At 34.9% G+C, this 14,005-nt stretch overlaps 1 protein-coding gene across 1 annotated transcript in view; it reads left to right on the top strand.

The window, feature by feature from the left end:
* Window positions 1-13,620, top strand: part of LOC121874694 (serine/threonine-protein kinase PLK4-like) — a 33,539-nt gene extending 19,919 nt beyond the window's left edge. Inside the window, exons 6-13 of the mRNA XM_042378946.1 lie at window positions 395-723; window positions 880-2,305; window positions 4,381-4,523; window positions 5,461-5,576; window positions 7,600-7,733; window positions 8,344-8,559; window positions 10,802-10,975; window positions 12,232-13,620. Coding sequence (XP_042234880.1) covers window positions 395-723; window positions 880-2,305; window positions 4,381-4,523; window positions 5,461-5,576; window positions 7,600-7,733; window positions 8,344-8,559; window positions 10,802-10,975; window positions 12,232-12,474 — 2,781 coding nt within the window. The 3' untranslated portion in view covers window positions 12,475-13,620. The remainder of the gene's footprint in view (window positions 1-394; window positions 724-879; window positions 2,306-4,380; window positions 4,524-5,460; window positions 5,577-7,599; window positions 7,734-8,343; window positions 8,560-10,801; window positions 10,976-12,231) is intronic.
* Window positions 13,621-14,005: the final 385 nt, after the last annotated feature.

Genomic DNA, 14,005 nt, shown 5'->3' with positions numbered 1-14,005 from the left:
CTGCAAAGGGAAAATATGGGTGAAATTCTTGTGGCAGCAGCACCAATAAACCCTTTTTACATGTACATGTATTTTAATGTCACACAAATAACGTTTTCGCTAATAACGGTGTTTTTCAGGCACCTATTAAATGTTATTGGTGAGAGCCTACTGTATGTGTAGGATTAATTTTTTTTAATTAATTGTGTTGTGTTACATTGTATGATTGCATTTATTTAAAGTGTGCCTGTGTGCATGATTCTGGCAGTTTGTTTAGTTTCATGTGTTCATTTTGTAACTTTTTCTATTATATTTTTCATATACATGCAGCTGTTTATTAATGGAATTAATGAATAATTTTTTTTTCATGGAGTATGAATAAATAAATGTACTTAAGTTGTTATGATATTTTCAGATACCAAGCTATGTATCAGCTAATGCTTGTGCCCTGATCTCAGAATGCCTTCAGAAGAACCCAAAGGAAAGGATTAAGCTTGAATTAATCCCACACCATCCATTTATGGCAATAGGAAATAAAGCAGATATATCAAGGATGTCTGATAGTGGTCTGTATACAATGACTACTGTAACTACCCAACATACCAGAATTCCACTTACTGCCATATCTGAAAGTGAATTATCCTGCTCTGGAGGGAGTGGCAACCAAACACGACAGATGGTAAAGCCACATATTGAACCATGTCTTCGACATCCTCCATCTCCGCCTGTTAGGATGAAATCCAGGTGAGATCAAAGCGCAAAAACCGATACTGACTTGCATGACTTGTATTTATGTTGTTGATAAATATACTGTTCATTGCACCTTTTTCCATGATAATTAAATATTGTAATATATATCACAAATTGTTATTGAATTTATCATATCAATTTCTCTTTCAGTCCAAGAGATCTCCTTCCTCCAAATGCTGGGATCATTGATAATTTGAAAAGAAAATTTACACCATTACCATCGATGAAAGGTGGAGGGAATCTTGCCTTTTCTACACCATCACTACCTCCGTTAATAAAACGGGAGCGAGATGTATCAGAGGAACGGAGGAGGCAACAGCAGTTGAGTGATCAAAGATGTGGTTCCTCTAGTTCCTGTGATGAACAGTCTAGCTCCTCACAGTATGCTCCTTCACAAGTTAAGGAGGTATCACATCACATACCTAGGGAAAGGAAAGACAGGGTCAGAAGCAGTTCCAGGAGTAGTAGCAGTGAGCTTCATAGAGCAGAACATGATTGTGTGGGTGGAATTCATAATCCTTCCAAAAGAGAGAGATCTATAGATAGAAAAAATAGTTTCAGAGATAAATCTGATATTTCTCATGGACATAGCACTGACAGAAACAAAAACTCATCATATGACCAGTATTTGGGTCACCAAGGTCAGGTTTCAAGAGCTACACCAAGGAAAACAGAATGTGATTTCCGAAGTAGATCTTTGGAAAGGAAATTTTTTTCAGATAATCTTGAAAAGAAAGGTCTGGAAAATGAAAGACTTACTGGAAAGCAAATGAAATATGTAGAGAATTATCAAACGGGTAGTTCAAAATATGAACATATTTCCGGGTCTAGAGAGAGATGTGAAAGTGGTGAACATTTACATAGTAATACATCAAAAGATAGAACACGCCAACAGCATAGGAGTAGGTCACTGGAAAAACACAGAGATGATTCGAAAGAAAATTGTAGAAACAGGTTGAAAGAACCTGAAGAACACAGTTCAAGAAATAAAGCTAGAGAACATTACAGGGACAAAACTCACTCATGCTGTCAGAGCTCACATCACAAATCTTGGTGTGAGCGGAGACATAGGACTTTAGAGCAGGTAGATTCAGTTTTCACACGTGGTAGATATACAGAAAATGAAAGACAGAGTAATTCTAATCTGGATATTTGTTCTAGTCACAGTCGGAATTTGTGTAATAATGATTGTAAAGCAAGTGCTAAATCGTTCAGTAGAGGCCAGTCTGCCTGTGCTTCAAAAAATGAACAGAATAATATTTTAAATGACATTTCTAAAGTTGTACACATGTCACCAGTTGATTGTGTGAATGTAAATCAAAAACAGTTACAAGCTTCAGCAAATCCTCGTCAGCAACCGGTAACATCAAAAACACTGGGTGTAATGAGTAATCAAACTTTGAAACAACAAGTTTCACCACTTTCCTCGGTAAGATTAAAAAAAGTAAGATGTAAAAGTAACACATACTTCTTAAACATCCTGGACAATGGGGAAGTGTGCCTGGAACATCTATGCACCAAACGCAACCAAGAGATGGTGGATGTTGTATGCAGAATTTCTTCCGATGGATTAAGGGTATGACCATATTGAAACATGCAAGATCTGTACTGTATTAACTAATAGAATGATGAGATTACTATGTTCATCTTTGCTATTGGTTATTTTGTCAATTGTATCTATCAGCCATTTTGCATGCCCATAAATAAATTATAAGAAAGATTTCTTTACTTCCGTGATTAGTAATAATTTCATCATTGTGGCATATATTTTATCCATAGATTGTGATTATTTTGGTGATTATTTTGATAATTACTACTGTACTATTTTTTTATGGGTGACTGAGATGTAGGATACTCACTAGGCCATTTGTGTAAGGCCAGGAGACCAGACGCTCATGTTTTGGACAAATTAAATAATTAATAACCTTCCCCAGTTACCACTATATTCATAATAAGGGATATTTGAAAGCAAAGCCCTTTCTCTCACAGACAGTGAAGGAAGGCACTCAAATGGTCTTCCAGGCATCAATCCTAGATTTTATTAATAGAGTATCCAATTTTCCTTGTTAGTGTGTTTGGAAACGGGATCATCAGCTCAGACTTTTTCTTATCTGTATGAGACTTGTGGGTATTGAATTACCATTAGCCTCGAATCATTTAGGTGCTGACATGCTCTCAAAAGTTGTAACAGACACAAGGTACCAGTGACAAATGCTTATAGGATGAAGGGTCTTTCCCAGCGTTTGATTCTGGTTTGGGTCTGACTGACCCCTCACCAGTTCCTACTCCTTACTTCAGGTGGAAGTTTTTGTTTTGTCTCTATCCTATCACCTACTTGAGTTTTATGTGTCCCTGATTCAACCTTTTTACATGCTCTTGTAGATGGCAAGGATATCCCCAATACAACAAATAGTTCTGGTCTATCTTAGTCTTCATGGAAGGTTAACAGTCAGTGATGAATCAGAATACAGGTTGAACTTCCCATATCTGGCATTCTAACATATGGCAGCTCCCCCAAAACGGCACTGTTTTGGGAAATTTCTTTGCCTGACTTACCTCCTAAAGAACGGTGTGATCGGATAGTAATGTGAATGAAAATTCCACTACTCGGCAAACTTACCTTCGAGCGGCAGCTTCTTGTATACAGTCTTGCCGCTTTTGTTTTGGTGGTATGCCAATTGCCCTCGCCAGTCAGTTCATTTGTTTGAATTCACAGCTGAGGGTTGTGGTGTGCTTATTTAAGTGTCACAATTTTATTCTACCCTTAATAAACTGCACCATTATACTGTACATGTATACTGTACCAGTTTGTATTTTTCTACACCTAAAGCACTTCCAGGAAATTGTATAAAATACACAGGCCAACACCCTTTGAAAATGCTTTAATTGCTTTTGAAATGTGCTTGTGTAGCACTAAAGGGCAGTTCAGGCAGGTAATCGATGATGATTTTGAATAGGGGTTATTTGAATGTTAGGTTCCCCTTATGGTTTACTTAAAATGACTGCATGGAAGGAGGATTTTTTGTTGTCTCAGGTTCCTTCTCTGAGTCAGAAATTTGTGTCTGCTCGGAGGGATTTTTTTTTTCTTAGGTGTGATTGATTGTCTCAAAATTCCCATCTTTGATAGGTATGACTCTGGTCCTGGGTTTTTTGCAGGGAAAATATCCAGACTGATTGGATATTGGGAATTTTCAGCAAGATGGTTCTCCTCTCTGTAATATACTTTGTTTTGACTTGTCTATACTGTATAGTGTATATGTATATAAGCTTTTTTTGCCAAACAAGCCTTATTTGAATCATTGAGATTTATAGATTGTATGAAAGATCTTATGATGCAGTTAGAGGGTCTTTGTTCACTAGTGCTAAACAGCTGGAATGAATAAAGATTGATGCCTGTTTGACAAATACAGTGACATGTACAATAATGTCAGGTTTCCTGGGCTGAGACTAATGTTATACAAGGGTACCTGTACTGTATATTGAGAACATTTACCTCAAGTCATCAAATTTTAGGCTTGCAAGTAAAATGGGGTTTTACAATGAATTTGTATTGAATTTGTTTATTTCTATACTTTAATATTTAGTTTATTTATTTTTATTTTTTTTAGGGGGAGAAGTTACAGTATATTAATTGATATATTAATATTTCAGATAATTATTTACCAACCAAATGGTGGTTCAGGGTCACTACCTGGAGACGCTCCTCTACCACTGCCAGATGAAGGAACACCTTTAATATTTTCCTATGAAAATATTCCTCCAAAGTACTGGAATAAATATAAAACTGCAGCCAGGTAAGACTAACTGTTTTTAGTGCTACCATAATATTCAGATATGTACAATTTACTCAAATAATTTTCTTTGGTTTGCCAAAACCCTGCAATGTTTGTTTAAAATTCATAATGACATGGTGCACATCTCTGTTCAGGTATTTCCATGTTTCCTGGGTAATCTGTGGAAAGCTAATGCTCTAATGTGCTTCTACCCTTCCGAAAACCACACTGGTATTCACCAAAAATCTCTTCAGCCATGGCTAACTTTCACCAATGCAAAATTTTTCCAAATATATGTATCCTCGATAATCATGGGACCCGATAATCACTGATCTGGCTTATCACGGTAAGCCAGCGGAAGCAGTGACTGCCAAGAGCTTACTGTGATATATATATATATATATATATATATATATATATAAATATAGTAAGTTAGTTAGTTTCTCACTCTTGATCTATTTTATTTTTTCCATTTTGATATTTATATATACTGTATATACAATATGTTGTATTCACAAAGTAGGGGAAACAATTGAAACCCTGCAATTGTGTGTAAATGAGGTAAGAAAGTGAGTCATCAGTAATCTGAGACTTGGTCAAAAATTTTGTGATGCCATGTGGCAGCTAGGTCTACCGTTAGACAACACAATATGTTTTCAGTATCTTTCCATGCAGTAGTACCTCCCTGTTTGATAACTGCCTACTACCTATTATCTGGTATCCCATGATCATTACCACTCTCTGTTTTCCAATATTTTTGTGTATTAAAAACATTTAATTTGGTATTTATCATCATACCAAATCAGATGCCACTTTCAAATAAGTTTTATCTTTTTTGCCTTGCTTCAAGTACACTGCAGATGAATTTTGCTCTGTCCTATGAGCCGTAGTTTACAGAGTAGATCCTTAATTAATGTTTCTATAACTGATTTTGGTAACACAGATTTCTCTTTTACAGGTTTGTGAACTTAGTGAAATCTAAAACTATGAAGATTACACATTACACGAATCAAGCCAAGTTTTTACTGATGGAAAATTCTCCTGACCCTGATTTTGTAGCTATGTTTTACCATGGTAAATAATGACACGGTTTTGTAGTTTATCCCCAATTTGTAATGATTCTGTCATATTATTAAATACACTGAATATGCTTACATTTACACTGGTAAAAAAAATGGTTTAATAGCAAAAAAACAAAAACATTTTTAATGCTATTATGTTGGTTTTAATAAGTTTTAAGCATTTGTATATATATATATATATATATATATATATATATATATATATATATATATATATATATATATATATATATATATATATATATATATATATATATATATATATATATATATATATATATATAGATGGTTTCATTGCAGTTCCTCATATGCCAAGATTAGCATTGACATTATTCTGGTGAGTGTGCCTTTTAAGTAAGAAAAATTCTGTAACTGTAGGAAAAATCAACATGTTCACAGACCGCTTCACTCAACTGTTAAATGCCAAGAAACATTAAAATATTGCTTTAAAAAATATTATGGTGGATTTGTATCATAAATGGGAAAAAAACTGAAAATATTGTAAGGTGGACGTGATGATAAACTGATTCACTGCCCGTGCTAATACAATACTGTATTAACAATACTTGTTGGTTAGGTAGAATATAAATTTTGATGGGTTGGTCCAGAGAAAAATTCTTAAATCATAATACTGCCCATGACTGAGGAAAGGTTGCTCACGCCTAGTTTAAACCATTTGTTCAAATTGGCCAGCCCTGTCCAACCATGCTGATTAAGGATCTGGGTTCACAATTTAAAAATTCAATTAATTAGTGTTAACTTATGACCTCTAAAATAATTAAAGATATCCATATTTCGAATGTTTAAAAAGTCAATTATGCAATGCTGGGCAGGGTTTGCTGATTTGAACATCCATATTTACTTGTATAAATGTGTACTGTACTTGCATTTGTTCCTATTCAGTGCTCGCCTCAACTGAAGTACAGTGACCCCTCGTTTAACGAACACCTCGGTTAACGTAATTTCGATTAACGAACTGCCTTCCATAAGGATCTTCAATTCGGTTAACGAAAAAAAATTCGCTTAACGAACTTCTTACGAACTGACCTCAACATGTTTTCGCTTGCACTGACCGGGCAACCAGGTTTAGTATCAGCCCGCCAATACATTAATCGGTTCTAGGGCTTAAATTCCTTACTATTTTTGTAAATATCAAGAAGTTTATACTATTCAATAATTTTAAAAGTTTAATATTCATTTTTTTAGTCATTTTAACAATTATTGAACAAAATTGAAGGTAAAGTGACTAGTTTAATGCGCGGCATCCTGCCTCTTAACACAGCAAACAGGCGTCAGTCTCTCTCTGTTTTCACTGGAGGTAACATCTTGCTTGAGACTCTCTTCAACTAAACGCTTTTTTTCTGTGTTTCCAAGCAAATTATTGGTCATTTTGAAATATATTTTATATATTGACAATATATAATGCAGTGCAGCGTTGATTTAAAGAAAATAATCTTGAATTAAACCAGAGAGCTAAAATTTTATGGGTGAAATGGCGCCATGGGGTGACTTCTCCTCCACCCCCATTCTAAATCCCATCATCATCATCATCATCCAGGAGCCTTCTACATACACACCTCAAAGTAAGTGAACTTTTCTACCATTTTTGTTGAATTTAGGAAATTTTCGGTGAGCTGGAACCAATTACCCAAAAACCCATTGAAACAATGGTTTCGGTTAACGAACGTTTCGGTTAACGAACGACCTTCTGGAACGGATTGAGTTCGTTAACCGAGGGGCCACTGTACAGTACCGTATATTGTATGCATATTGAGAGTAATTATGTTACAGTATATCATTATTCAAAATAAATTAGCACATACTAGGGTAATATAAGGAACTTGTCAGTGTCTGCTTTACAAAATGACAGCATTTAGTCTTGCTGAAAAATTACGAGAGTGCATTACATGGACATTCCAAGTACCTTCCTTGGAATTAAGGAAATCTAAATTAAAAGATTTTATACAGTACAGTATTAGCCTGTTAGGTCATATCATTTTGTATTTATTTAACAGGAACCAAAGTGACAAAAACTGGAAACACTGTGGTGCTCAGAGAGTCAACTGGTGCATCACACACAGTACCTCAGTCTACTGGTTGTGCAGTGCTGCCAGATTCTCTTCAACCATTCTATCGACATTTTAAACAAGTAAAATACAAATATGTTCTTATTAAGGGACACATGTTTTTTGCAGAAATGTTCAGTTATTGTTGGAAAAAATTTTAAAAGAGCTAGTTTGTAAAGAAATAAATGGTTAAAAGTTAGAAAATATGTGAAAAATAATCATTCTATTTTATTTTATAATAAATACCAAGCATGCTGCTCTGCCGTAATTAAATTCTTCATGAATCTTGCGGTTTCCAAGGAGCCAGCAACTTCCATCAGTTGCTGTTAGAGATCACTTGTAGAGGTTATATTTAAGAGTTATCTGCATTGTGGAGGGGTAGGCAGTTTGGGTTGAGAGAATTTTGGGCGAGTTGAATTTTGTGTATAGCCAGTGTCTTATTTACCCCTGTAGGGCCCAGGGGCTAAATCTTGTTTGGGTGCCCTTTGCCTCTCAATACAGTAGTCCCTTGCCAACCGCAGGGATTAGGTTTCTGGAAAATCCTGTTGTTGGTAAAACTAAAGGCTTATGGGAAATGGGGTTAGGTTCCATGACAGTAAGGGCATTTTTCTGACAAGGATATTTAAGATACTTTATTATTTCAAGAATTAATGTGGATAAGCAATAAATGTTTATAGACATTTTTGTTTTCAGATACATGACCATTGCCTGTACCTGGAGCGTGTTCTTTCTGAAGTAACAGCAAAGACGGGCATCGATTGCTTCCCTGTAATTTTGGGTAGCAAACCAGCATCCATCCCAGCATCACCGCCAGAGTCTGCTCGCAGCAAACCTCATTTCACATCTCAGAAAGAAAATATTTCCCCTAAATCCATACATTCCTATAGAGCTAAAAATAGTACATCACAGGTAAGTAGAACAATTCAGTTAGTGTAATAGATTACTATTGGTCCAAGGAGACTTAAAGTCTTGACACTGATGGTTATTATCATTAAAGAATAAGTAGCTATATATCTTCTATCTTAATCATTGTCTCAAAAAAATAAGAGAGAGTAGTGACAGTTACCCTTTAGGGATGATCTTCAGGCTACAGTAACTGCTTAAAATGTATGCTAAGATAATGTTTAGGTACCGTATATACTCGTCTATAACCCCCCCTCGTTTATAGGTCGACCCTGATTTTTTGACCAAGAAATCGTTAATTTATGATATTCCTCGTTTATAGGTCGACCCACGTTTTTGAGGGTAATGGAACAACAAAACCTTCAGTAAAAACGCTCTACGTCCTATAAACTGAAGCTCCCCGTGCCCGAAACACCGAGTACCTAAGGCAAATTGTTTACCATTTATTATTAAAACACGACACTTTACACCACTTTACACTGAAACGCGGGTAGTTTCAACAAAAATATTGTATATTTCCTTTCAAATATTTATTCAAGTCAATTAGGAGGGAATATTATTGTAATACAACAGTTTTTTAACTAAACCATTCAAAAAGCGATTACGGTAACATCTTTTGAACGAAAGAAAGCGAAAGTCATTGTTTTCGTCACGATTTTATCCCACTTTCCACTGTAATACGTACGTAATTTCAGCAAAAATATTACATTTCCGTGAATGCATTATATCAAGCACAGTATGAATAGAATATCATTGTAATATAACAGAATTTTAACCGAAAACTATTAAAAAAACCAATAACATCTCAAGAACATCGGAAGCTTAGGTAAAGTCTTTTGTTTTCGTCATGTATTTTATCCTATTTTACATTGAAATACATCACGTTTCAGCAAAACTACTATTTATTTCTGAGAATATATTCATTCAGGCGCAGGTTAGGTAAAATATACGTGTGATGTAATAGTTTTTTAACTGAAAACGATTAGAAAAACACGTAGCCTCTAGCCCTGATCAAGGAGAGGACTGGGAGAAGCTGTTTGGTGCTGCAGACGATGACAAGGAAAATGATTTTGATGGATTTTAATGAAAATATTCCGAAATATGGTATCGTAGTATTTATTCAAGTCAATTAGGATAGAATATTATTGTAATACAACAGTTTTTTAACTGAAAACCAATCGAAAAGCGATTACGGTAACATCTTTTGAACGAACGAAAGCAAAAGTCATTGTTTTCGTCACGATTTTATCCCACTTTCCACTGTAATATGTACGTCATTTCAGCAAAAATATTACATTTCCGTGAATGCATTATATCAAGCACAGTATGAATAGAATACCATTGTAATATAACAATATTTTAACCAAAAACTATAAAAAAAACGAGTAACTTCTCTTGAACATCGGAAGGTTAGGTAAAATCTTATGCTTTCTTCATGTATTTTATCCTATTTTACATTAAAATACATCACGTTTCAGCAAAACTACTATTTATTTTCGAGTATATATTCATTCAGGCACAGTTAAGGTAAAATATACATGTGATGTAACAGTTTTTTAACTGAAAACGATTCGAAAAACACGTGTACCGTCTAGCTGATACACTCAACAGCTGGTGGTGCGTGATGCGTCGTTGTAAACAATATGAGGTTGAAGTAGATTACCGGGTATTATATCAAGTGTGAAAAATAGAAAAGGTTTTTATTACCGGTATTTTTTGTAGATCAATGAGAACTGTGATACCGTATATGATAAGATAAGTTAGCCTGTGCTAAGAACTTCAACATAGACTACTGAAAGCGCGTTGTAAGGTAATTTAGCCTATTGTAAGTTGGTGAGCTTCATTTGCTGAAGGAACTGCACAACTTTTCATTACTAATTGGTACATATTTTACCTTACCATTGTTTACTGGCAGTAAATGGTAAATATTTTTCATGTCTGAAGCTAAAAGTTGCTCCTCGCCCTTCCCATCATGCACGGGTTCAACCTAACAAAACTATTTCGCTTGTATAGGACGACCCCCAATTTTTTGCCTAAAAATTTGGTCCTAAAAACTCGAACTATACACGAGTGTATACGGTATGTTTACTGGAACATGCCCATATATGTGAACACTCATTTCTTTCCTTTTATTTAGCATAAACATTATGCAGTCTTACACAGGTACTGAGGCAAATAATATGGTAGGGTTAAGATTACCTTATGGTAGGACGACTTCATACTTTAAAATTGCCTTTCTTCCACTCAGCTTGGTTCATATGAAGGTTCAACTGGAAGTGTTCAAATAATGGAAAATCCTACTCGCCATGTCAGGACACCTCTTACCCCCCACACCTTCAGCAATATTCAAGTGAGACCAGAGTCAATTATCAAGCATCCTCTGCCTCGTGTTTATGTGCAAAATATTGGCTGGGCATCACAGGTATGACTGGATTTGCATCTCCATATCTCTCTCTCTCTCTCTCCATTTGATGTTATTTATTGATTATGTATTTATAGATTATAAATTACATTAAGGAGGAGTGCTGTAGCAAGTTTTCTAACTGACAAATACTAGTAGGTCCATTTAAAAACATTATCTTTCAAAACCTAACTGCCATTTAAAGTGAGATGAATGTGTATTTATATTAGTTTTCATCTAAATATATAAGAGATCTAATGGTGTTGAGAGGCATTGTTGCCAGTGATGAGCAGCTGCCATCACTTGGTACATGTTAGTCTGCCTAATGTTTGTGGTGACATTCAAGAAGTTCCATAAGCTGGCTACCCTGACAGTGAAGGTCTTATGATGCTGGCTGTTACATAACTTAAGTACCTCCACCAACAGCACCATTCTCATGTTCTTTTGTAATGTGCATGTCGGGAGATTTAGGTTGGCCAGGTGAAACAGCTGCTAGATCCAGGCTTTGCGGAAGACAGCCAAGGCCACCGTATTTGTGTGGTGATGCAGTCCAACTGCTCAAAATTTAAAAAATTCCAATTCCTGTTGCAAAATGAGGACAGTTGCCAGACGACTGTAGTTGTCATACGGCACATACCTTTTATGGGGTTTTGCTAAAAGAGCACTATTATACTTCAAAATATATGAATACTCTGGAAAACACTGATCAATTGCAATTGATCATCTGACATTTCTAAATCGCTCTCATCAGCCTGGCAGCCTTTATTATGGTACAAAAATTTTTAAATGTCTCAGGACTCAGCATGTGGGTCTCAACCACTGTCGCCTCGGCTCTTACTGGGCCCTCTGCTAGGTCGGTACAACGAATGAGTTAATTATACTTGTGCTTGTCTTGAACTCATCACAATATGTGTGTAGTGAGCAGTGACATTCAATCCTAACCAGCAGTTTCAACATATCAGCAATTGACAAGCTCTTGGTTTTGATAAAGTTTACTTAACAGCTACTGTACATAAGTAGTGCTAGGTCCTTTGTTGGATGAGATTATGATATGTTTAAGGCTTCCAAAATACAGTAAATGGAATATCCATGCTAACTGATAGTTGCTGCCTCCACTATGCACCATGTGTAAAGGTCAAATAAGGTTTGAGGTAATTAGATTTTTGTTTAATTTGGAAATTTTAGATATTCGTAATTTGTTTTCTGTATACTGTATTAAGTAATTTAAGATAAAGTGTATATTAATAAAAATGATGATGGTGTTCACACTTTCACAGGGAAGCAATGGAGAGGTTTCTGTTGAGTATCTGGATGGAGCACGAGTTCAAGTAAGCAGTAACTCCCCTAAAGTGATATTCACTGAAGCATCTGGTGTGACTACGTCCTATTCTGCCAATGACAAACTGCCTCTTGTGTTACAAAATAAGTTATCACAAATGCAGACTGTGTTAAGCTCATTGTCTCAGTCTCCATCACCAAATATAACCCCCATGTCTTCAAACACAGTTGGTCTCCACTAATATTAACTCCACCTGTTACTGTTGTAATTGGATGCAATATAAAAAAGCAAAATTTTTAAGAAGAGAATTTAATAGGCAAATGAAGTTTTTTTTTTTATGAATTTGCCCATGACTTCAAGTATATTTTACTTGAATACCAAAGAATCTTACTGGAAATCTATCTTGCCAGACCTTAAAATATTGCTCAAATTGTAAGTGCATGCTCTTAAGTGTGCAGAATCTTTTTGGGGGGATTTGCTTTTGTTTTTAACTCTAAGATATTTGGGATCTAACAATAAAAGAACTTCTGATAATGATATCATTTCTGTACTCTTATAATAGAAAACTATTGATCATTTGCAGTTAATTATTTATAAAATCTTTAAAAGAGGTAGTTGAACTTACAGAAATTGAACAATGTGTGTAGTGGCAGAGCATCTGATTAGGTAAGTTATTGCAGGCAAAATATATATAATCAATAAAAAAAATTGTCTTCCAGATAATGAAATTTTGTCTTCCAAACTAAAATCATATAAAAACTTAAATCTAGAAAATAAAGGCTGTCTTCCATGTACAACCACTGTCTTCCTTACAATATAAGGAGGAAATACATTTGTATTGTGTAGTGTACAGTCTACATTTACAAAGAAATCCTCTTTGAATACTTGGGGGGGTTGTTTTCTGGTGATTCACTTATATTCATTTAGTAATAGTTAATAATTTTGATTTTAAAAGTTTGGTAGAGACAAAACAGCTGAAAATAATATGGTATTTACTGCATACTTGTATATCAATTGGTTTATATTAATCTATACCTATGTACAGTAATAGAAAGTATATGTTGTTAAATATTTCTCTATAACAAAGATAAAACTAAAGTCAGCTGTATACAGTATATGTAAAGTACCTGTAATTCATGGTAGGTTTTAAAATTTTTACTGTTAGTGATTAGGATTATTAATTCAAATTATGTGTTCCCTGGGAGTCTTCCATCTTTTTATGTGGAATTAAATAGTTTATGGCATTAACTATTTATTAGTGCCAGTGACTGATCATCTCTAGTAGTCCCAGAATCTCTTGTAGAAAACTTTTTGTCCAGGTTTACTAAATCAGATTGTGGTACAGTACTGTATTATCACTGAATCTAATAAAATGTGTATACTAATACTTTACTCTTCATTATTCAAATTATAAGATCCTGTCTTTACCCTTGTAGAAGTTAAGCAGCAATAACTGTAAAAGTTTTGTAATTTTGAAGAAAAAAAATCTAATTTGTGGAGAATTGATTGATTGATTGGGTAAAATAATTTGTGTAGAAGGAAGCTGAAAGTGAATAGTAAGTAGAGCAGGTTTGTAGGGTTTGAAAAATGGGTGTTATGTGCAAGGTGTGACAGGATGGTGAGAAGTAACAAAGAACAAAAGATGCGAGATACCAGTATACTTAGAAAACACCTCGGGTAAAGATGAAGGAATCAACACTGTAACAGTGGATCTCTCCCATTGGGCGACAGAAACTCGGATGTACAACACCCAACTTTATTCTTGTGGTAAT

Source organism: Homarus americanus, unplaced genomic scaffold (genome assembly GCF_018991925.1).
Source record: "Homarus americanus isolate GMGI-L3 unplaced genomic scaffold, GMGI_Hamer_2.0 scaffold34360, whole genome shotgun sequence".
Classification (NCBI taxonomy): domain Eukaryota; kingdom Metazoa; phylum Arthropoda; class Malacostraca; order Decapoda; family Nephropidae; genus Homarus; species Homarus americanus.
The sequence above is the reverse complement of the archived record's forward strand: the minus strand, read 5'-3'. Positions and strand labels throughout refer to the sequence as shown.